The 24,233-nt window shown below is 48.1% G+C and overlaps 1 protein-coding gene across 50 annotated transcripts in view; it reads left to right on the forward strand.

Moving 5' to 3' along the window:
- The window catches only part of TACC2 (transforming acidic coiled-coil containing protein 2), a 264,869-nt gene that overhangs the window by 223,264 nt on the left and 17,372 nt on the right, over positions 1–24,233 (forward strand). For 38 of the 50 annotated variants that reach the window (XM_077947661.1, XM_077947658.1, XM_077947677.1 and 35 more), the window contains 8 exons: positions 1,986–2,046; positions 3,245–3,446; positions 11,304–11,365; positions 12,933–13,048; positions 14,426–14,597; positions 15,916–16,056; positions 16,923–17,012; positions 24,008–24,151. In XM_077947661.1, coding sequence (XP_077803787.1) covers positions 1,986–2,046; positions 3,245–3,446; positions 11,304–11,365; positions 12,933–13,048; positions 14,426–14,597; positions 15,916–16,056; positions 16,923–17,012; positions 24,008–24,151 — 988 coding nt within the window. The remainder of the gene's footprint in view (positions 1–1,985; positions 2,047–3,244; positions 3,447–11,303; positions 11,366–12,932; positions 13,049–14,425; positions 14,598–15,915; positions 16,057–16,922; positions 17,013–24,007; positions 24,152–24,233) is intronic. The other 12 variants (XM_077947701.1, XM_077947704.1, XM_077947700.1 and 9 more) reach the window with 2 other exon arrangements.

Genomic DNA, 24,233 nt, shown 5'->3' on the forward strand with positions numbered 1-24,233 from the left:
CCAAATGCGCTTATTTTTCTGCCTTTTGTTTTTGCTTCCAAGCCAATTTTGTTTCCCCTCTATGGCTGCTACTGATGTATTTATATGGTGGGCCTGGGAATGACGGGGCATGGGGCTCCCCAGTAGCAAAGATTACTTTTCTGTTTCATAGTGATTCGCATAAGAGACTGCTTGGCTGTGAAAATGTGATTATCCAGCATCTGCCTGCTTGTCAGGAATGGAACTTTTTTCCTTCCCTTGCATATTGGATGTCTTCATCTGAAATCATACATTTTTTTTTTTAACTCTTCATTACATTCTTTCATTTTAAACTGGGCTCGTGGGCGATTGCTTTCAACACTACTGTGGCTTCACGTTAAAATAACTGTCTGGTCTAACCACAGGCAGCGATGGCCACAGCTTATTCTTGCTAACATGTGAAGCAGAAATGTTTGGGCCGTTCCAAATTGAGGCCTGCAGGGTGCCCTGAAATGCAGGGCCAGCGTAGAGTGGAGCACATGGCTGTGAGAGCCATCGCCAGGCTGCCCCAGTCCTGCATCCTCAGTCACCCAGGACCTGGCTGGGTGTCAGCATGCCTTGTCTGCCATCTTTGGGTCACTTGTCAGTAGAAACAGAGCTGACCATTTCTGTGCCTCTGCTGCTTTGCCTCCCCTGGCCAGGAGGGATCTGTGGGCAGTTCTGGGGGTCCAAAGACATGCAGCTTCTCCCTGTCCTTACAAGGGAAGCTGGCCAGTCCAGGTGGCCAGCAGTCCCAGGATAGGGTCGAGTCCATCAGACTCTCTTCTGCCCAAGGGATTCCTTGAGTAATTTCGAGCCACTTAGCAACTATAAAATATATGATTATATATTTATATGCATGAATAAATATATGCTTCAAGCTGCGATGGCACTGTTTTAATGGCAAATGTTATAAGAGCTGTAAATAGCCATTTGTAGTATTTTTTTTCATGATTAAATGCCATTGTTGGAGTGATGTGAGAGAACACAAGGAAGGAACTTGAGTGCCAAATTAAATTGCTCTGCCCACCCAGTTAACGTGCAAAGCAGGGGAGGGCGGTGGGATGTAAGGAGAGGGATCATCCCCCAAAGCCTTTGCTTTGCTGGGAGTGAGACCATCCCATGGAGGGGCTGAAACGGGGCAGGGGCCAGTCTACAGGGTGGAAAGAGCCCCCATTCTGACTGTGGAAGTGACCCCCAGACTGCTCGGTGGACTGAATGGAACTGCTCAGGCTAAAAGTCATCCCTTCCTCCTGGGATCTGCTTCCTTGACCCTTCAGGAGTCTGATTTGGTGTTTCCTTTGCCTCCCAGCCCCGCTATTCATATGAAGGAGAAACAGGGAGAGAAGAGCTGTGAATCTTGTCTGTTTACCATGGTTAAGAGAAGACCAAAAAATTCATCTCTCCCCTGGCCCTAGCTTTCATCAGGATTCCACCTAGAAGCCTTCAGAGCATGGGAATCCATTGAGCTTGAGGACCCTGTGATAGGGAGGATTCAGCAGGTTCTCCTTGAGGACCCCGAACTTTCTTTCTGCGTGGCCTCCTTCAATTGTTCCTTAAGTGAGGTGTCGCCTTGCCCGTCTGTAAATCGGTGTCCTGAGCCTGGAGCCCCTCCCTGAGCCTTAGTTGGGTTCAGACATCCCTGGAAGAATCCGGATAAATTAATCTGCTCACCAAAAATTTGCTTTATAAAATAAGAACATTTAGTTAAATTTAGCTTCATTTTCTGGGTCGTTCTCCAAAATGGCATCTCTTTAAAGATTTCCAGCTTGATGGATCTTTCCCTTGGGGGCAAAAATAATAGCTGTTAAAAAGTGAGAGTGGGTAGCCAGCGTGGCTGTCTGCTCGCTGGTGTTGCAGTGGCAGAGGCGGGAGGGTGGCCTGGGCCAGATGGCTCCGCAGAGGCAGTAGCTTCGGTCCGCTCTGTGCTGCTCTGGAGTGTTCCATCCCTCTGCTTGTTGTGTTTACGTTTTCCATTTTGTTTCCAGTGACACATTTAGGGTGAAAAAGTCGCCAAAACGGTCTCCTCTCTCTGATCCACCTTCCCAGGTACAGTGTTCCTTTGATCTTGATGGTTTATGCCCTCCCCCCCCAGGGGGGTTTTCCTCCCTTGTTGACAAAGCTTTGCTTTCTGCTCATCCCGGGCCTGTTTCCAAGATCATGTTTCCAAGACCCTCTTCTTGCCTCCTGTGTGGAGGGTCCCTCGATGTTTGCCCGACGTTGTTTTGATCCCTTCACTTTGCAGAAGATCAGAGGGTGTCCCGAGAGTAGGAAGACGTTCAGGAAAAATGTTAGTTGGGCTCTAGAGGACCCACTCTGCTCCATTCAGGCCAGTTCATCTGCTGTGAACTTCTAGGACTGTCGAGTCGAGCAGGTCTCTTGAGATGAACAAATACGCAGTCTCTTGAGATGAGGTGAAAAAACTCAGCAAGTGTCAGGAGCACTGAATTGTGTAGCCAAAATTGGAGTGGGAAGCAAAGGGAACCCCCTTCCCTAAGGAAGTGGGGCTTGGGTTCTTTCTTTATTAGAGTCCCTCTTACCAGTTCCTCCATCAGATAGATTCCATTTCTTCTACCCTTTACAGACCAAGGAAAGTTATCCTCAAGCCTGTCAGTCATACGGTTAGGGCTAATTTCTGGGTCATAAAACAAGCAGACCTGCCGCCCCTCCAAGTCTGAGCCAGCAAAGCCCCAGCCTGCAGACCCTGGCCAGGGTGGGGGCAGTGGAGGGAAGCACGCAGCCCTGGGGATAGGGGCTCAGGTCCCAGCTGCAGCTCTGCCCTGACCTCTCTAGGTTCCCACCCTGCCCTACTCCACTTCCCACTCTCCTATGGAAATGGAGAGAAGATCCCCCTTTTTCTGCCTCCGGGGACTGGTGTGATGATGGTCAGGTGATTCTGGTGATACTGATATGCAAGCCTGAAGCACTGTGTGAGCATCACACAGCTGTCGTAGTCATAAAACTAGCAGGAAAGCTCAAGTAACCAAGACACAAAATCCTGATTTCTTTTTTTTTAAATTCATGGTCATTCCCTGAAACAAACCATCATAAAAGGAGATTCATAGAGGGAAGAATCTGTGTGTCCATCCATTTCCTTAATGGGCCATTTGGAGCAGAGTCCGAGAAAAGCATGCAGAGGATTGTGACTGGGACCTGTCCTGGCTAATGGGTCCCCAGACCTGAGGGTGGGAGCAGTTTCTGACCAAGAGTCTGATGAGACAAGACACTGTTGCTCTTCTCTTTGCAGGACCCCACCCCAGCTGCTACACCAGAAACACCACCAGTGATCTCTGCAGTGGTCCACGCCACAGATGAGGAAAAGCTGGCGGTCACCAACCAGAAGTGGACGTGCATGACGGTGGACCTGGAGGCTGACAAACAGGACTACCCGCAACCCTCGGACCTGTCCACCTTTGTAAACGAGACCAAATTCAGTTCACCCACTGAGGGTAAGCAACTCTGTGGCCAGCCGGACCCCCACTCTGCCTCGGAGAATACTGCCCCTAGGGAGCCAAAGGCCAGGGGAGAAACTTCTCAGCCAGGTAACCATGTGATCATTACTGTGAGATCGTCTGCACGTCTCCCGCTGCACTTGAAGCTCAGGCTGTGTTTGAAAACAGCCTGAGACTTGCAACCAACTGTCCCTTGACCCAAGACTCCTGCTAAGAGCCAGCACGGTGCCCTCTAACTCCACCTCAGGACTCCACCAACTGGGTCCTGAGCGCCCACTCGAGCTTTGCCCATGGCTTATGTCCCCGCTGTGATTTTGATAAACACAGCTCCAAGGGGGTGTCATTCAGGTCGTACTTTCAGTGTAGGTCACTGACCTGGAGTTGCTTGGCGCCACTGTTATTCTTAGGCCCCATAAGGTGTTCAGACACTATGGCCACACCTTTTAATGAAGCCTCAAACCAGAGATTTACCCCAGGCTTGCTAAGAGGACATGATTCCCTCTTCAGAAATGGGCTCCGCACACTTTGCTTAACTCATTATATCCTCCTTCCTCCTGTGTATATTCAATTTCAGTGTTCTTTCTTTTTTTTTTTTTTTTTTTTGAGACAGGGTTTCACTCTTGTTGTCCAGGCTGGATTGCAGTGGCTCGATCTTGGCTCACTGCAACCTCTGCCTCCCGGGTTCAAGCGATCCTCCTGCCTTAGCCTCGCGAGTAGCTGGAATTATAGACGTGTGCCACCACGCCCAGCTAATTTTTTGTGTTTTTAGTAGAAACGGGGTTTCACCGTGTTAGCTGGGCTGGTCTCTAACTCCTGACCTCAGGTGATCTGCCTGCCTCGGCCTCCCAAAATGCTGTGATTATAGGTGTGAGCCACCATGCCCTGCTCATGCTTCCTTTTTGATAGGAAAGCCTTTTTGAAGGAGAGCTAGCGCCTTTCTTGGGAGGGGTGACCCCATTGCCCTGACCTGTCGGTGCACCACGTTCCCAGCCCTCCAACCCATTTTCTCCTCCAGCCACCTCTGTGAGGCTGCCCAGTTGGCATTTTGACACCCCAGCTTTTGTGATGGTTTTGAGTTTTCCTTTCTTGATTTCTAACATTTTATTTTATTTATTTATTTTTTTGAGATGGAGTCTTGCACTGTCGCCCAGGCTGGAGTGCAATGATGTGATCTCGGCTCACTGCAACCTCCGCCTCCTGGGTTCAAGCGATTCTCCTGCCTCAGCCTCCTGAGTAGCTAGGATTACAGATGTGCACCACCACGCCCAGCTAATTTTTGTATTTTTAGTGGAGACAGAGTTTCACAATGTTGGTCAGGCTGGTCTCAAACTCCTGACCTTGTGATCTGCCCGCCTCGGCCTCCCGAAGTGCTGGGATTACAGGCGTGAGCCACCGCGCCTGGCCGATTTCTAACAGTGTTTTTGAACTGAGTAGAAATCACTGTGAAGAAGATCATACATGAAGGTCTGGTTTCCACTTCTTTGCTGCTAATAAGAGACTAAGATCTCCTTTAAACGGTTTCCTCCCTTTCTGGGTGGAGTGGTGGTGTCATGAGGGTGCAGGTGGATGTTAATCGTAGCTCAAAAACCCCCAGCCTTCTTCTGGACGCTCTTCCACAGTCAGGCCTGGAGTCATGGTTTGCTTTGTACCCACGAGGTCTTGGAATGGTACCAGCATGCATTTATGGTAGATCTATTTCATGTTTTTCAGAGTACTGGATGCTTATCTTCTCCCTACCCAAAACTGGCTTTCTAACTTTGACAATGAAAAGATGATCCAAATTATGGATGCTTGTACTTTTTGGCATTTTGTTTTCTGTAAAATAAAGCCTTTTGGTTGACTGTCAGGTTGACCCTCTGGTTTGGGGCTTGAGAGGTCCAAAAGTGAACATCTTGGCCAGGCACAGTGGCGCATGCCTGTAATCCCAGCACTTTGGGAGACTGAGGCAGGTGGATCACTTGAGCTCAAGACCCAGATGTTCAAGACGAGCCTGGGCAACATGGCAAAACACTGTCTCTACCAAAAGTACAAAACATTGTCTGGGCATGGTGGTGTGTCCCGGTGGTCCCAGCTACTCAGGAAGCTGAGGCGGGAGGATTGCTTGAGCCCAGGAGACAGAGGTTGCAGTGAGCTGAGATTGTGCCACTGCACTCCAGCCTGGGTGACAGTGAGACTCTCTCAAAAATAAATAAATAAATAAATAGAAAAAAATAAAAGTGACCATCTTGCTCTCACCTGACCCCAGAGGCCCTATGATCTGGCCTCAGCCTCCCTTGGATCCTCATTTCCCTCTGCACCTGCATCCGAGGCAGGAGCCTCTTCCTGGAAGACCCCTTACTCCGCTGCCTCTGCAGTGCTGCTGCAGACCCCGCCTGCTGGAACACCCTTCCCCCTACCCGCACTGCACTCCCCCGACCTTATCCCTGTTTCCCACCCTTTCCTTAGTGCTGCCTCCTCCCAGCCTTTCCTTGGACGTGGGATCCTGGCTCCGCCCACTTTCAGTGTTTGGTCTGGGCTGAGCTGGGGGTATGTAACACCAAAATAATGATGTGTGTGCATTTCTTGCTTCCCAACTAGCTTGTATGTTTCCTGAAGGCAAGAACTTTGTCAGGTTCATCTTTGTTCCTTACAGCACCCTCAATGTCATGGGGCTAAAGTCAAGTTTGTGAAATAAAGTTAATACAAGGTCAGGCAGGTCAACAGCTTAGTAGTGTCAGCTCAGCAATGTGATCTTGCAATGGGCATCACCTGCATCGGGTGTGGAGCACTGTGGGGAAGAGGCTTTACATCCCAGAGGCAGCAAGGGACATTTGAGCACAGGCATCAGACTTGGCCATTTGGATAACACCTATGATGGGTCACATCTGTTAAGCTTGGTAAGAAATTTCTAAATGTTGGAGAAACGCATTTAGAAACCATCCTGAGATTGGGGCCGGGGGTGGTGGCTCACACCTGTAATCCCAGCACTTTGGGAGGCTGAGGCAGGCAGATCATCTGAGGTCAGGAGTTCGAGACCAGCCTGGCCAACATGGAGAAACCCTGTCTCTACTAAAAATACAAAAATTAGCCAGGCATGGTGGTGGGCACCTGTAATCCCAGCTACTAGGGAGGCTGAGGCAGGAGAATTGCTTGAACCCAGGAGGCAGAGGTTGCAGTGAGCTGAGATCACGTCACTGCACTCCAGCCTGGGTGACAGAGTGAGACTCTGTCTCAAAAAAAAAAAAAAAGCCGATTGGAGCTAGGCATATGATTTTGATATGTGTGTGTCTTTAGTTTTCCCATCAGGAACCAAATACATGCATTTTTTTCCTTAGAAAATATAAAAATACTAACAGTACTTTCAGGGCTGATATGTACCTCATTCAATGGTGGCATTTATTTGTCCATCTTCCACACTACTAAAACAGACAACTTACTAGCTGAGTGACATATTTGACAGTTGTTTGTTTCTATAAAGATTGAACAAATATGTAAATACATGAGTTGGGAACAAAACTTGGTTAAACCCATTACCTTAGAAAATGGGAAGATTTGGGAAGTCATGACTATAATTTTAGTTGGTAGACAATCAAAAATCCTTCATCAGTGTGAAGACACAACAGTTGCGGTTTCAGGAGGTACGGCCCCACTGCATCTACCTCGCTGATGCACCCAGGGTCCCTCCAGCATCTGGATGTGGAAATACTGTTAATGTAATGAGGTCCGGTCTAGCAGCACCAGACACATGCCCAGGGGTGCTGATGTGATCATCAGAAAGAATCCGTGCGGGGCCCCAGCTGTGATCTGAGACTCTTACAATGAAGTCATCAACCGTAGGAAAAGGAAATGTTGAGTGAGAAATAATAATTATGATTTAAATACATATTCGCTATCGTATTAATTCTATAGGTAACAATAATAAGCTAGGGCCTGTCATTGGGTGAGGACTTACTTTGAGCTGTGCAGTCTTCTATATTCATGATTTCATTTCATCCTCTCAGTCTGCAGAGTGCTTTTCTACAATTCCACATTTTAAGAACAAGGATACAGAGGCTTGGAGCTGTTAATGACTCTCCCAGTATCCTGGCACAAATCCATGGAGAGCCAGGTCTGCCTGACTTAGCAGCTGTGCTCTTTCTGTGAGCATGGAGAAGACTTGCTGCCTTAGCCTGTAGAATGAAGCTATTGACTAATCACACTTTCCTACCTAGGTCCGTAGGAGTGGAGTGTTGAAGAGCTTCAAGTTGTCTTTAATGTTTCAAAACACCTGAGTGTAACTAGTTTAGAAGGATGCCCAGGGGATTAAAATACCACACTTGGGCTGTAATCGTATCAACTCACTAGGATGACACTGGTCATCTTCCGCGGATGAAGAACTCATTGACAGTTATAAATGGTTTTCTTTGCATGGTTGCTTAGCAAATGCCCTTTTTTGGTGCAGTCTTTTAAAGCATGATGCAGTGGGAGAAAACTTAACCCATGTGGTTCTTGTGGAGGAAAAGATTAGCAACCATTGGTCTACACAGCTGAGTCCTCTCCTGGCTGTCCAAGAGACCCTGACAGAGTGCAGTTGTTTTAGATTCACAAGTCTCAGTGACTCTGGTGGCCACCCAGTTTCCCTGTGTCATTTAACACAGCTCTGTTAGTCCCTCCTTCCCACTCCGACAGAGGGGAAAGCGCCCTCCTTGGAAGCCTCAGCTGTTCTTTAACGGCAGGCATCGTCTCTGTCACACTGCGGACACTTAGAAGGGTGATGGTGGGGAAGCTGGGAGCAGCTCTCTGTCTCTTTCCGTGGACTCTTTTCTTCTCCCCTAATGTAATGTCACTTAGGTTAAAAGTTCCAAAAATACTAGCCATGAGCAGGAATATATATGATCATGCTCCTTTACATTTGTGTAACCCATAGAAGGATTTTTATCTTAAAGTATTTCATTTTTGCCTACAAAATATAGGCTCTTTGAGCTCCACTTGTGAGATAAGTCAATAGGCAAGGAGACATCGGGTGAGTTGGCTTCCCTGATCCTGGGAACAGAGACCTAGACTCAGTGGCATCCTTCTGGCTTCTGCTGAGGCTCTTTCCTGTTCCCAGCAAGCCCCCAGCAACCAGAGTCAGATGAAAGCAGCACTGAAGCCCTCTCGCCGTGCAGTGCCCCCATAGGAAATAATTACCAAAAGCAGCCCTCAGAAATGACGGGACCGGGGAACAGTAACTGAGCCTCTTCGGCTAGGAGCAGCCACACACGCTAGCAAGGGCTGTCTCCTCCAGTTGGGAATATGATGTGCCACTTGGTATGGTGGCGTCACCCTTCCTGGCCTGCCAGCTGTGTGTGGCATGGTGTGAAAATGGGGCTGAAATTGGATGTGGCTTCACCCCTGTGCCTGCCCTTTGAGGCTTAGGATTTGAAGCAGATGAGTGAAATTTTGAAAACCATCAGAAAGATATTTTCTCAAAGGATCAGAGATCACCCAAGATGACAGGAGGAAGTATTTCTTTTTCTTACATCCTGTCCAGGTCACTTTGTAAATTATAAATCAGGACCCCAAATGACTGTGATTGCAGCAAGCAGGGCATGTTCCGAAGGAGCATCTCCAGGCATCTGCCACTCGTTTGGGGTTGACGGGGAGGAGTGTGGGCCTTCTGAAACCAGGCATCTCACAAATACAAACACTAATGTGGGTGTCAGAGAACCCCACTTTTGCACCATCAGTTGCTCCTTCTGAAGGGAGGAATGGGGGACACAGGACAGTGTGAAGGAACTTCCTTTTGGCAGGTAGCAGAGAAGGCAGATGAGTGAGCTCCGTGAACTAGAACTCACCCAGATTCAGCCACCAGAAGAGCTGAGGTTCCAAGTGGGACGCTTTAGTGAGGCGAGCTGGTTACCAGAGCCGGGCACTCGCCTGAGGCCACAGGTCCCTGGAAAAACTCTGCGGTGGTCTGTTGCTTGTTTGGTGTGTCCTGGGTGCCCTGTGCTGTATTGGAGTGTGTTTAAAGATTTCTGTTAAATAATTTAGGGCTTGTAATGCCTTGGCAATCGTAATGATACTTTAGAAGAGGCAGCTGATTCACTATTATTTTCTCAACTTAAACAGCTTATAAAAGAACAGTAAAATGATAGTCTCAGGGTTTTGTACTTGGAAAGTGATAGATAGATCAGAGAGAGACCCTAAATATCACCTCGTCCATCCCTGTCTCCTTCCTCCTTCTCTCTCTCTCTCTTTTTTTTTTGGAGGCAGTCTCGCTTTGTTACCCAGGCTGGAGTGCAGTGGTGCAATCTTGGCTCACTGCAACCTCTGCCTCCTGGGTTCCGGTGATTCTTCTGCCTTAGCCTCCCAAGTAGCTGGGACTACAGGTGTGCACCCGGCTAATTTTTGTATTTTTAGTAGAGATGGGGTTGGCCAGGCTGGTCTTGAACTCCTGACCTCAAATGATCCGCCAGCCTCAGCTTCCCAAAGTGCTGGGATTATAGGTGTGAGCCTCTGTGCCCTGTCCTGCTTCTCATTTTTAAGGTGAGGTGGCAATTAAGACTTTACAAATTAATGCTTCTGTCTTAAGCTGGGGCAGACCCTGGGGTTCAGGCTTGGTGTGAGAGTTGGAAACACACTTTCTCTACTTATCTCTATTCAGGATGCAACAGGGCTTTCTGGCCTTTCATCCACAAAACTGTCTTCGATCTCATGAGCTGGCCATGCCGAGTAGAAGGATATGTTTGCCTCACCAAGGGAGATTCAGAGATTCGTGAAAGATTGTCCACTTGCTTAAGTAGTTGGGGTTATTCAACCATTTGCAGGTTTTAAGAAAGTCCTCCAGGAAATATCTCATTTTAAAGCTCATAGTTTTTGGATGATGCCTTTAACAATAGGCAGAAATAAAGGGGCTTTAAACCAGAACTGCTATTTATCTTTATTTTCATCTTTAAAAAAGTCGAAAGATTAAACTTGATGAATTGCCACTGATGCTTTTTCACAGTGGGTTTCTGAGCAGGTCACTCTTCACCTCTTGGCTTTCTTTGTAAGTAGAAAAGAGGCATCTGGTAGCTCCAGATTGTGGCTTCTGTGAGGACAAAAGTCCATTCTAGTCTTATCCACCACCATATTCGCTATGCCCGGCATAGTGCGAAGCATATAGGAGGTGCTCCATTCATTTGCTGGACGGGGAATTCAGTTGAGCGTCAGCTCAGTTTCCAGGTACTGGAGGCAGGCAGTGGTGTTTGCCATCTCCATTGAGTGTATGGGATTTTCACCAATCCATTTTAAACAGGTCATTTCTCCACCCATTGGACTTTACTAGTCTTTGTGTTTGAAAATAGATTTGGACCAGCCCTGAAGACACTGGTAGACCCCTGGGAAAGGCTCCCGGTGACTTGCAAAACTTCTCTTACCAGCAGCACTGAAGGAATCATGTCGTTCTTCCCTTACTTCAGAGGGTGGCCAGAGCTGAATACCCAGAGAGGGACAAGTAAGGGTCCAGTTCCAAAACCTCATGAGGATGTATCATCCCACGTGTTGCACATGAGAGTTACAGAGGAAACCAGCACCCAGAATGCACATGCTGTCTTATGGGAACATTCAACGCAGACCGCTCAGGTCCGGCCACACTCGGGCTATGCTTGGTCGTGCCATGGAATTCCTCAGGACCTTCTCAGCCTCCCTAATGGCAGAAGCCCCTTTACAGCAAGACATCTAGCAATTGTCTGAAAATAGCCGAGCTGGGCCTTTTCTTCAGGCTGTATAAGAAGTCTCTAGGCAGTGGACACCGTCAGTCCAGAGTCTTGTGATAGCAGCCACCCTGCCTGGCTCAGATCTTCCCATTTTTCTCCTCTGGCACTAACCTGATCTTTTGTTTTTTTGTGTTTGTTTTTGTTTTTGTTTTTGCAGAGTTGGATTACAGAAACTCCTATGAAATTGAATATATGGAAAAAATTGGCTCCTCCTTACCTGTAAGTTCTTCTGCCTCGGGCCACTTAGGGGACTCGCTTTCCTGCCTTCAGGGGCCTCCTCCCCTGTGCAGAGCGTCTCTGGGAGCTCAGACCCCAAATCGAGTGCTCTCTGTGTACACAGCTTCCCGGGTGCACAGCGATGATGGACTGGGGCTGGGGGGTTGAGGTTTGTACTCAATCCACTTCGTTTGACATTTTCAGGGAGAAAATCATAGAATGCAATTAGATGTCCAGCAGAATTACTTTCTTAGACTGAGAAAGAGCTAGAGATTTCTTTAAAAAAAATAAAATGAGGTAGTGGTGGTTTTTCAGGTATACGATTAGCTGTTTTTGAGAAATTATTTTAAGTAACTGAATATTTTCTCTGGGCAATAAGCCTTTCTCCCTGGTTTTTCATTTTAAGAGGTTATGATGGGCACTGTCTTTCCTGGCATAATACCTGCTGCCCTGGGGCATGTTATTCCAAGGGTGACCTCTTGCTGCTGTCAGCGATGCCCTCGGAGACGTGTGGCACACAGGAGGGCTTGCTTGCAGCGCTACACAGTCCTGGACATGTTACTCTTTATCTTACTTTGCATCAGTCATTGATGCCGGGGTTACTGCTTCCAAACTGCAGGTTGCTGTAAGTTAGACCTGAAGGTTGGGTGGGAGAATGTCCCCAGGCACAGGCTTAACACAAGCGCCACATCAGTGAGGTCACAGCTGCCCAAGTAAAGTGCGTGGGCTTTGTCATCATCCCCTGGTGTGTTGCTTAAAGAGCTTAGCTCTGTGATCACAACTGAGTCCCCAGTAGTTGAGGCCATATACATAATACTGAGGGTGACACATTTTACCACTGAAGGGGAACTGTCATGTGTTTTGAGATCTTTGATTTAAATGGATTGAAACCACAAGGGGCCCCTTCCTCTTGTGCCACCACCCACTGCCTGGCTCGTTGGCAGGCCTCGTGGATGAATTTTGTGAGGAGCATGCCCTGCTCGGGAACAGCAGAGCCACCCAGAGATTTCATGGCGGTGCAGAACAGCATACCTGCCGGCCTTTGCAGGGACTTCTTTGGGGACCCCAGCAGGGCATGTGGAGGGGGGTCTTTCAAGGTCTTCCCATCACCGAGAGATGCCAATTCCATTTTGGGGCTTCACATCCCGCAGCCCTGTTTCTAGTCTAGCTGAGCTGCTCTCCAGGCCCTGCCCCTGCAGAGCCCCTGGGCTCATTCAGCTACGGTCAGCCCAGCTCTGGGCTCTTGCCCTACCTCTCTGTTTATCTGCAGTGGCCAGCGCAGCTCCTGGCCCAGAGAAGGTGCTCAGAAAATGTTGGTGAATTGAACAAAGTCCAGCTCACCAATGCCGTGGAGTCTTCTCCACTGGCACACGTTCCTACTTGAACTCAGTTGTACTTTCTCTGCATCCTCCTTCCCTCCTAACCAGGCCCCACTTCCTCCTTCCTTCCTGGTGGCTCCAGAACAATGAAGGCTTTACCCTGGTGGGTTATTTGTTCCCTCTGGTTTTCATCTCAGCTGCACGTTCAGGCCAGCTGTACCCAAGCTGATATGTGACTTTGATCCCTGCAGCAGGACGATGACGCCCCGAAGAAGCAGGCCTTGTACCTTATGTTTGACACTTCTCAGGAGAGCCCTGTCAAGTCAACTCCCGTCCGCATGTCAGAGTCCCCGACGCCGTGTTCAGGGTATGACTTCCATGATGAGAGAGTTACACATCACGCTGGATGTTCCAGAGACTCTGAGCGCCTTCATGCTGTTATTTTGACTTCATTTCAGTGCATAGATTCAGGCAGCTGACACGCCACATAATTTTTTTTTTTTTTAATAGAGACAGGGTCTCACTATGATGCCCAGGCTGGTTTCAAACTCCTGGGCTCAAGGACTTCTCCCACCTCAGCCTCCCAAAGTGCTGGGATTACAGGCATGAGCCACAGTACCTGGCCAGCCCACACTTTAGTGTCTCTGAATGTCCACAGGGACATAAACGCATTGGTTTTGTTACTGGCTGCCCTTTGGACTAAAGCGAAATCCTTCAGCAGTTGACTGTGTGACCCACCCGCTATAATCTCGCCCAGCACACATACACCTTATTCCATCATTTGTCTAAAGGGGGACACTGTGGTCCAGCATTCAAAGCTTGAATCCCACCTGTACCCCACGACCCCCTCCTGGTTGTGTGACCTGATGTGAGGTACTTGGCTCTCCTGGGCCTCAGTTTCCTTGCATGTAAAGTAAAAGTAATAATGAAACGGACCTTGCAGGGATTTTATGAAGATTAAAGGAGGCTATCAGTCTTCCAGAGCATCCCCCAGCTGTGCGACGGGGAGAGGGCACTCTGTCTTCCAGAGAGATGCTGTGTGTAAAGCTCTTGTTGAAGTACCTGGCATACTTCAAGTGCCTGGTAAATGTACATTATTGATATGGGTGTTCATGTTTGCATTTATGAGGGCTAATGTTTGGAGCAGCGCATTGTTTGATCAAGTAAGTGTGGGCATTGCTGTAAGATTTGGACCAGCCTATTTTTGTCTGCCTGCCCCTTTAAGCAGGAGTGAAAGTGCTAGCACTGACTTCTCAAACTTACAAAAGAGACTCTGCAGGCTGCCCAGGGTGGTGAGAACAATGATGATGGTGGTTACGTTACTAAAACAGTAGCGGCACCAGGTGACAGGTACCGTGTTAAGTGCTTTACGGGCATGCAGCATCTCATTTAGTCTTCACAGAGAGGTCCATTGTCTCCATCTTATAGAGAAGGAATTGGAGGCACGGTACCCAGTCACTTCCCCAGAGTCCACAACCAGGCAGCTGGTGGTCTGCTGAACTCCGGAGCTTGGTTCTATAGCCAATGGCATCTGTACTTCTGCCCCTCCCTTGACACTTGGTCCTGGGGTGACTGCCCAGTCTAGAGGCTGCATGGCCACTGGAGACCTGGCCCATGTTCCTCGGGAAGTCCAGGATTCCTTGTGATATGGTCACATATCACATATCTGCATGGTCAGGGGATCCTGGTTGATTTCAGTGAGTTTCCCAGTGAGAAGACTAAAGATGCCCTTTGCTTCCCCCAGGTCAAGTTTTGAAGAGACTGAAGCCCTTGTGAACGCTGCTACAAAAGCCCAGCATCCTGTCCCACGAGGACTGGCCCCTAACCAAGAGCCACACTTGCAGGTGTCGGAGAAATCCTCCCAGAAGGAGCTGGAGGCCATGGGCTTGGGCACCCCTTCAGAGGCGATTGAAATTGTAAGTGGAGTTGGAGGGGCCCCAGATCACAGGACCAGCTATGTATTGTCACCAAGAAGGCCAGGCCTTCACAGCAACACTCACCTGGTACCTGCCATGGGTCCCACCCTGACTCCCTGACCACAGAAGCCAACCTGGGCGATCCCATACTGTGAGGATGAGGGGAAGGTTCTCTGTTCACATCAGTGCGGTTTTTCATTTCCCACTTAAGTACTTGATATGCCTTCAGGGTTACTTAGTTTCCATTTTTCGCCCCTTAGGACTAGACTGTTGCTTTGGAACAGTCGTTAAGCAGTCCTCTGCAGCTTCATCCTTGACAGAGGGCAGGGGACCCTTTTCTGGGAAAGTTAGTTTTCCTGGGACTTAGTGATGGGAATTTTTCCTGTTCAAAGACCAGGACTTTTCCTGTCCCCAAGCCCTGCTGGGGTCTTGCAGAGCAAATAGAGCTGAGCTGAAGGCCTCACTTACCCCCGAGTCCCTGCACAGCACACATGTCACATGGTCTTCTGCAGTCCCCAAACTAAGCGATGCCCGTGCCATGGTCTTCCATACGTCTGAAATGCACCATCCTTCTAGGTGGATTTTAGTTTTATTTCCTCTACCTCCTGCCCAGCAATCCCCAAGCAGGTGTGAAGCCCTTGATTTGGTGTGTTATTTTTGTTCTGTGTTAGTAGGCCATTTCTCTCATGCATCAAATGTTTATTGAGCACGTACTGTGTGTCTGACAGTTGGATGCTGGAGTGGATACTAGAAAAACAATAGTAAAAAGAGGGTCTAGATGTGAATCAGTCTCTCACATTAATACTCTGAAGCACACGTCCGTGGTTCACCTTCTACAAAGCTGGCTTCTGATTCTGAAGTCTTTCTGATCTATCAGAAGAACTTTTTCATTTGAAATCATCTTTCCATGATTGAGAAAATGATCTTTACCAAAACCTCACTTCCTATATATATATATTTGAAAGTATTTCTTGAAGAGTTATGTTATGTTTGGAAAACGCACCAGCTAACTGGCCTTTCACCTTCCGCTAGCTAGCTGCCACTCACTGACCAGGGAGTGAGGGTGGCATGGGAGTGGGAGGACACTGAAGGCTGCCCTTTTGGGGAGGGGGTCGGGTCTGCCAATCTCAAGATGTCCATTGTCAGCATGTGGGAATTAGTCTAGATGAAACCACAAGTAATGGCAGCTAATTGATACTCTCTTTAGCCTCAAGGCAGAAATGTCCAGCAAATGGCTGCGTGGCCCTTGCTTGGAATCAATATCACTCTCTGTTCTCCTCTATTTTTCTTGTGTGTCCTCCTCTCTGCCGGCGTTCAGACAGCTCCCGAGGGCTCCTTTGCCTCTGCTGACGCCCTCCTCAGCAGGCTAGCTCACCCCGCCTCTCTCTGTGGTGCACTTGACTATCTGGAGCCCGACTTAGCAGAAAAGAACCCCCCACTATTCGCTCAGAAACTTCAGGTTTGTAGCCCACGTGTGACCTTTTGGGAGTTTGTGAAAACCTCAGTAGAGAATGAACCCCCGAGGCCCAAATGAAATGAGGCAGGATTTGATGAGGAGCTGCCGAGAATGTTCCCAGTGATGTATCTTCCCTTCAAAGAATGGTATACGTGACGTTCTTTACCCACGGTACCAAAGTGATATGAATTGTGTGATTACATATTGAACAAACCGTTTCTATTTCAATTTAGAAACTGGGCCCAAATAGTCATTATTTAGAAGCATTGATAGCCCCCAAAGTAGTTTCTGTGATTTATTCACTGAACCAAGAATGTTAGATCACCACTGAGCCAAGCTGTTTATATATATACGTGGCTATCTCAGACTCCCAGTGAGATAACATCTGGGCTCAGTCTTGCATCTGGAACCAAAAACAATGATGTACTCTGTGCTTTAAATTTGACAACTTAATTTGATATTCTCTAGACTAGGACGTTCAGAGTAAACCTAGAGAGATTGTTAACAGCCATATGAGAGATGCAGCTCCATTCATGGAAACTGTTGGCCAACTTTACCTTAAGAAAGAAAAAGGGAAAGAAATCAAAGAAAAGAGAACAGTAAAAATTTTGATCCCATTTTGAAAATCATTTTGTATTCAACTGCACAATACTTCCTGACAATCACAAGGGTAGTTTTTAGAAAAGGAAATTAAATGCTTATTTCATGATCTGCTGAGGTGCTAATTATGAGAGAAAGATGGAGCGCGTGTTTTTCCCGAGTGCCTGTCATGACACATTTTCGTGGCACGTTCATTTCTCGGATGTGGAAACCATTGACGTCTGTCTTGATGCATTTCCCTGCGGTCTGCCCACACTCCCTGCGGGCAGGAGGAGTTAGAGTTTGCCATCATGCGGATAGAAGCCCTGAAGCTGGCCAGGCAGATTGCTTTGGCTTCCCGCAGCCACCAGGATGCCAAGGTACCGGTTTGCTGCTGCGTGCGCCACCTGGGAATGTCATGTGTGCCGCTGGGGTCCAGAAGCTGCTTTGCTAACCATCCGCCAGGCGGGCATCGTCGGTGTCCAGCAAAGGGTCATTTCCAAAAAGCTGAAAGCGTCACTCTTGCATAAATACGCACTGAGCACATAGCTGAGATCCATTTAACTCGATGATGCTAAACCGCGGGATGGTAATGCTGGTTAAATGGGGGAGAATACAGAGACCAGTGTATGGGTCAGTAGGGTAAAGAAGGCTAGCCTAAGATGGCAAAGTTGAATAGAAAACTGGTTAGCACCAATTCAACAGAGAAAAACAAAATCATGACCTTTGAGGGTTTTTTTTTCTACAGATACCCTTTGTTTCTCTATTGAACAAACATAATTTGCAACTTTTCTGTTTTCTACAAGTTAACATCTGACTTTGTTGCAACGAGGCTCTAATCAATAATACATAGTAAGTGAAACCAAGACATTTGATAATACTCTAGACCAGGCCAAAGAAATCCTTTCTGTAAAGTGCAGATGATAAGTATTTCCAGCCTTGTGGGCCATACTGTCTGGCACTATTCCAATAAAACTTTTACTTATTTGCTTTCTTTTTTTTTTTTTTTTTTTTTTTACAAAAATCAGCAGTGGGCCATTTGGCCCATGGAGTTTCCCAATTCCAATTCCTAGTTTTAGCATGGAGTGTGACATTGACAGGGCATGCAGAAATCTTTTTGCCTGGCTTCCAAGTTTGGGGTAACTTTTATTAATAATTTGAATGAGTTGCTGATGACGTGCAGAGCGTGTGTTTGTCCCTGGACTGCCCATGCAAACCTTGGTCTCTGAGGGCGGCCTCGTTCCCACCCCTTACCCCACCCCAAATTGGACATCCCGATGAACCTGGTGTGTCAGACTGTGCTCTGTGGCTTTGAACAAGTAGGTGAACCTCTCTGAGCCTCAGTTTTGCCGTTCATGAGATGAGGCCAATAATAGCCAGTTTACAGGTTGCTGTGAGGATGACAGACGTCTGGTGTGCAGAGAGTGACACCATGCTTGACACCTAGTAGGTGTGTGATAAAGGAAAGCTGCTGCTCTTAGCTGACACCTCCCCTTTTGCTTCTGTTACCTGATCAGGTGCTCCCAGCGTCTGTCCTCAGTAGGTGGATCTGGGTCCCATTTTACAGATGGGGAGATGGAGCCACTTGACAGTGATTCACCAGCCTGTTGGAGACTAGAACTCAGGCCTCCAAGTGAGAGGTCCCCAGCCAGGTGTGGTGGTACACACCTGTAGTTCTAGCTCCTTAGGAGGCTCAAGTGGGAGGATTGCTTCAGCCCAGGAGTTCAAGGTGACAGTGAGCCGTGATCACATCATTGCACTCCAGCCAGGGTGACAGAGTGAGACCCTATCTTTAAAAAAAAAAAAGTACAAATGGGAGCCCCTGGCCTGCCTGCCTGGAGTAACAGCTCATCTGCAGGGGTCGGGGGGCAGTGATGTCTGTGTGTCTCATCCTTGGTACAGGAGTAAGAGTTCCGGCTGCTACTACGGCCCTGATGGCCCCCCAGTGAGGTTTCCTGGGCCATATGCAAAAGAGACACCCCTCCCAGAGACAGTAGGTGTTTACACTGTGGGTCTGCAGGCTGGGAACAGCGAGACCCAGGGCAGGGACAAGAATGTCAATACAGACTGGGGATGTCCTCGTTCTTGTTGCCAAATCATAAGCTTAGTTCGAATTTCCATGAAAGCAAGATTTTTAGAAAGCATGAAGCAGTGAGGACTTCCCCCCACCACACACACACACACACACACACACACACACACACACACACACACACACACAAGATTTATTTCTAGACGTCCTTGGGGCCTAAAGACAGAATGAATTGCATGTAGTTTGACCACTATAAGTACCGTGTATTCCTGTCCAGAGTTTAAGGTGGAACTGAGCATGTTTGGTGAGTAGCTCAGGGTGGATATGGAGTGTGCTGAGTGCCGTGGTCCCCCTGCCACCTCCTTTGGAGAGCGGCCAGAGACGACTGTTGGCAAATAATGGCCAGGAGTTGACTTTTTGTCAATTACAGGCTGTTCTCAGAATATGTGCCCCAGTTCTGAGTTAGAAAATAGTGTCATGCGTGTTCATAGTGTGTGGGTCGGAGAGGCAGCCCAAGCCACCTCTTTTATTTCAGAGACGTGTGCTCAAAGGAGTATTCTGTGAGGGTAGAACTGTCTTGGAGTCTAGCGGGAACATGTTTCTCTAGTAGAGTAACTTGTATTGCTTTTGTAAAAAGTGCATTACCTGGTGATGTTGGCCCGTGGAAAATAGATGGTATTCCTGTAGCTACCTAGCCCGAGGGTGGTCCACGGGCCTGACCTCAAGTTGGTCTCTGTGGGTTTCTTTTTCATGTAGAAAGATTGTCCCTTGCTGCATTGGAAACTGCTGATGCATAGGAAGAGAAAACAGCAGCTGTGTATCCAATTTGCCTTTTTTTCTGGCCATATATTTCAGCAGTAGGTGACACAGCTCCGTCATTTTGCCAACATGGTCTTAAGCTGTTGCTAACACAAAGATGAAATCACTTGGAACGAAAAATATCATATTGCATGGATGAAAATCACCATGAGCTAGAGTGGGGAGTGATTTTTCCGGTTGTTCCCTAAAGCAGCTTTGACTTCCATTTCTCTTTAGACTGATGGAGAGCTGAGTCAGCCTTGGAAGAGCTGCAGTGGGGGTTTCTCCATCTCAGTTAGAAAATGTGAGAAATGAGGAAAAGTCCTTAAGGGCTGGGGTGTCAGGCTGCAGTCTTACTATTACCGTCCTTCCACATCCTTCTGGTCAAATGGAATTCGGCTGTGTCCTCCTGGGGGTGAACCTGACCAAGGTCGCTGGAACTGTGGTGCAGGAGCCCTGAATTTAACACTCAGTCACGTCAGATGGAACCTGAATGTTGTGTCTGGGTGCCTCGCCAAGAGGCGCAGGCTATGGGCCTTTCCGGATTAGGGGGACCCAATAGAAAGATGGAAGGATGTGTTTGGGTCCCTTAGGAGCAAGACCATACAAATAACAAGCTTCAGGAAGGGGCGAGTCCTAGTAAGAGGCCCCCGGGGCGGTAGAGTGGTGTGGCCCCTCAGTCCTGGCCTAGAAGAGGCTGATGTCTGGAGCTTACATGAGCAGAAGGAGTTGGGGCCACCTGTGTTGTCATTGAGCAGCCTGGCACCATGCTCCGTGTTTCCCTCTCTGTTGCTGTGTCACAGACTAACCCCCCATACACACACATTGAGCTGAGATTCAAAAGGAGGGAGATGTGATGCCCAAAAGCCACAAGAACAGCCTGAGAGGAGTGACAAGTACCAATTCACGAGCGCCTGTGTATTTGGCCCTTTGGAGCATCTGTGGTCATTGCCTGGAGGCTATGTCTTGGCTTGGTAAGCGGGAGCGGCTGGCTGGTGCCAGTGGTGCCACTTGTGGGAGTGGCATAAGGCCTGATGCTGAGTGCCTCCCCATGATCCCCACTCCTCCTGGGCTTGGGGACCGCCTGTGGTCAGAACTGGATGGGGCAGCACCCGGCGGAGGCCACTCTCCTGCTTGGGTGGCAGCACATGACCTGGACACCCTCTGAGCGCCAGGCCTGTGTCCATGCACCGTGGCCTTGGTCCAGGTGGTTGTCATCTCCCTAGCTCATCCTGACTCCTGGCCTCACCCCTCCGTGGCCCCTCTGGCATGGCTCTCCCAGCCTCGGATGTACAGGTGCTCTGCCCAGAATTGGCCTCTCTCTGCTCCAGGGGACAGGGATCCTGCCACAGTGCCAGCCCCTCCTCTCCATGTCTGGCAGCAGGGAACCGTCCACAAGGGGGCTAGGACCCCACCCCCAGCTGCCAGCAGGAAGGACCCCAGGCACAGCCTGCAGGTCTGAAGCAGGAGACAGTGGCCAGAGGTTCTCGCAGGTCGCGGGACTTGAGTGGAGTGAAGGTTGGAAATTGGTTACAAAGTCCATGCCTTCTGTGTCACAGCCATTTCACATTTCAATTTGTGATTCTAGTGGCTTTTTTGGCCCCTCTAAAGTAGCAAGTGAGGATTATGTGAGAGAAACAAAGCTTAATCTAAAAATATCAGCGGCAGACAAAGCTATTAATTTCAGTTAAAAACAATTCTTGGTTGTAAGGGGAAACCAGCGTGTACATGATGAATTTCATCAACACGCAGATACTCGGGCAGTAATTCAAGAGGGCTCTGAAGTCATCTGTTCCTTTATTGAAAACACCAGGTGGCCGGGATGAAGGGGTCAGTGAACAGTCTACATGGTAGTGTCCGTTTGCATTTTCTTAGAAACCTCATTATTTTATTGATTTTTTTCATTCCCTTTCTTATTTTACAAAGGATTTTAGGCAGCATAAAGATAATTAATTCCTTCATTAGTCATATTTAGTTTCTGCCCAGTATGATAAAGTTAGTTTTAATTAAATCAATTTTCTCCTGCGCTGCAGGGAGCCTGCTTATTTTGATCAGAATTGAATCTCATTCTGGGAAACCTTGCGGCCCAGTCACTGAGATTCTCCATTACATTCGTCTTCAGAAGGTCCACGCTGAGTTTAATGGTGACTGATGTTGTTTTCATTTTGAAATTTTACTGCTCATTAAAAAAAAAAAAAACACTTGTTGACTTTAAAAGTGAACAGGTTTTGTTTTTCCTTTTAAAATCCTTTATCTTTTTTTTTTTTTTTTAAAGACAGACTCTTACTCTGTCACCTAGGCTGGAGTGCAGTGGCATGATCTCAGCTCATTGTAGCCTTCACCTCCTGGGTTTCAAGCAATCCTCCTGCCTCAGCCTGCTGAGTAGCTGGGATTACAGGCATGCACCACCATGCCCGGCTAATTTTTGTATTTTTAGTAGGGACAGGGTTTTGCCATGTTGGCCAGGCTGGTCTTGAACTCCTGACCTCAAGTGATCCACTTGCCTCAGCCTCCCAAAGTGTTCAGATTACAGGTGTGAGCCACTGCAACTGACCCTCAATTTTTTTTTATTAAAATTTTGTATAGAGATGGGGTCTCACAATGTTACCCAGGCTGTTCTCAAACTCCTGGCCTCAAGGGATCCTCCCACCTCAGCCTCCCAAAGTGTTGGGATTACAGGTGTGAGTGAGCCACCGCACGCGGCCCAGAATTGTTTTCGGAATTGCGTGTTTATGAACTTTCTCCATAAGGACAAATATTGAGTCTCAATCTCTGTGTCATTTTTCAACTACTTCCTGAGAAGTTCCCCCATGACAAGCAGAACTGTGAAAACCATTTTCAAAGAGTAGAGATAAACCCCTGCCTGTGAGAGGCTCTGGCCCTGTGGCCTGGTGGTGCCCTTGGTTCTGGGAGGTCAGCCTGCCTCTGCTGAGGGCTATTAATGTGTATTCTGGTCAAGCGTCCTTGAAACGGGGGCTTCTTGAAGGCCTGAGCCTGCCCTGTTCTCACATGAGTGAGTCTCTGGGGTCTGCTTGAAGGAGACTGTGTACTTCCATCTCTGGCTGGTGGATCATTTGGGTCCTGCTTCAGGGTCACCCCAAGTATGCAAGGCCGGGCAGGGGCCATGAAACCCAGGCAACAGACATTCTCTTCCAGAACAACTGAAACTATGTAGTTTCACCCTGCATGTATACAGCTAACTAACTGGTCCTAACTCAGTCATCTCCGTCCTATCCATTAAACTCCTTGAGTTTTCTACGCTGTCTCCCTTCTCGGGTTTATTTTCCCTGATGCTGTCATAGGGTAGGCATGCCTGTTCTTGTGGTGGAAGAGACAAATTCTGGACAGGTACCTTTAGGTCCTCCCCCTTCCCAGTTACTGTTGACTCTTTAATCTTACCTGCTGTCCTTGATAAGCCCTCATCATTCTTTCCCCAAATCTCCTTTTCTCTACTACACTGTGGTGGCCTTTCACCATTCAATTTCTTCTCATAATTTCCCAAAGGAAGAAGCAGTCCTTCTCTGCCTGTTAGAGCACTCTATTATTGATAACTAGGATAGAGGGTCGCTGGGCAGCCATGACAGCACCACAAGGTTAATGCATAGGACTGAGAGTGTGATTGGTTTGATGTTTCTTTTGCAGTAGAAGTAGACTGACAACCCGGCTGTGCTGGTCGATGATACTGCTAACACCGCATTTCAACTGTGTTGCAAATTGCCGAGCATTTTGTGCAAAGGGAAAAAGAATAACCACAGACTCCTCCTCACCTCTGGGAGGCTAGTATCTGTTCTCCACAACAGGCTGTAAAGCCTCAAACCAACATCAGTTGGGTGGGTTGGGGTGGTGGATCACACCACTTGTTCGGGGTCTAATCAGCAAATGTGGATATTGTCATTGACCCAGTTTTTAATTTTCCCATTTACATAACAGACTTCATGGCAACAAAACTCCAACATAACTCTTACATCCAGAAACTCTACCTAGCCAAAGGTGATATTGGTTGACAACTACCGTAGGCCCTAAGCTTTGTGTGACTCACATCCTTTCAAACAGAGCTAAACAAATGGCCCCAAAATTGAAATGTAAACAGTCTTACAAAAGTGATCAAATCTGTGGTTATTCAAAACTAGGCAAATGTAGACTAGTAGACTAGAATTCAATGTTATTCACCATTGAGATCTCATTTTGGAAGTGGAGCCTGCTGAATAGTGCCCTGGGTTCTCAGGCGCTGTGCCTAAGTGGCTCAGCGTGTGATAAATGGCAGAGATAAGCAGGTACCAGACACGCTGGACTCTAAGGCCTCGGAGCTGCGGGGGCCTCTGCCATTAGCCCCTTTGTCTGCCTGCCCAGGTGCAGAATGATAGATCTCCATCCCTAGACTAGACTCGGCATTTCCCTGTTCATCAGTCTCTGCACTTTCTCATACTTTTGATGTTCTTTGTTTCAAAACCATACAACTGGCCCATTCATGAGAGGGTGAGTGTAATCCTCTTTGTTATATGATTAATGCTAACTTTTTTTTTTTAATTAAAAACCATTCCACAGAGAGAGGCTGCTCACCCAACAGACGTCTCCATCTCCAAAACAGCCTTGTACTCCCGCATTGGGACCGCCGAGGTGGAGAAACCTGCAGGCCTTCTGTTCCAGCAGCCCGACCTGGACTCTGCCCTCCAGATTGCCAGAGCAGAGGTATTGTGGCATGTGGTGTGATTACCCTCTTCCTGCCACTTAGAAATAAACACGTATGCCCGTGGTCCACAAAGCTAGAGTC

This window comes from Macaca mulatta, chromosome 9 (genome assembly GCF_049350105.2).
Source record: "Macaca mulatta isolate MMU2019108-1 chromosome 9, T2T-MMU8v2.0, whole genome shotgun sequence".
Lineage (NCBI taxonomy): Eukaryota > Metazoa > Chordata > Mammalia > Primates > Cercopithecidae > Macaca > Macaca mulatta.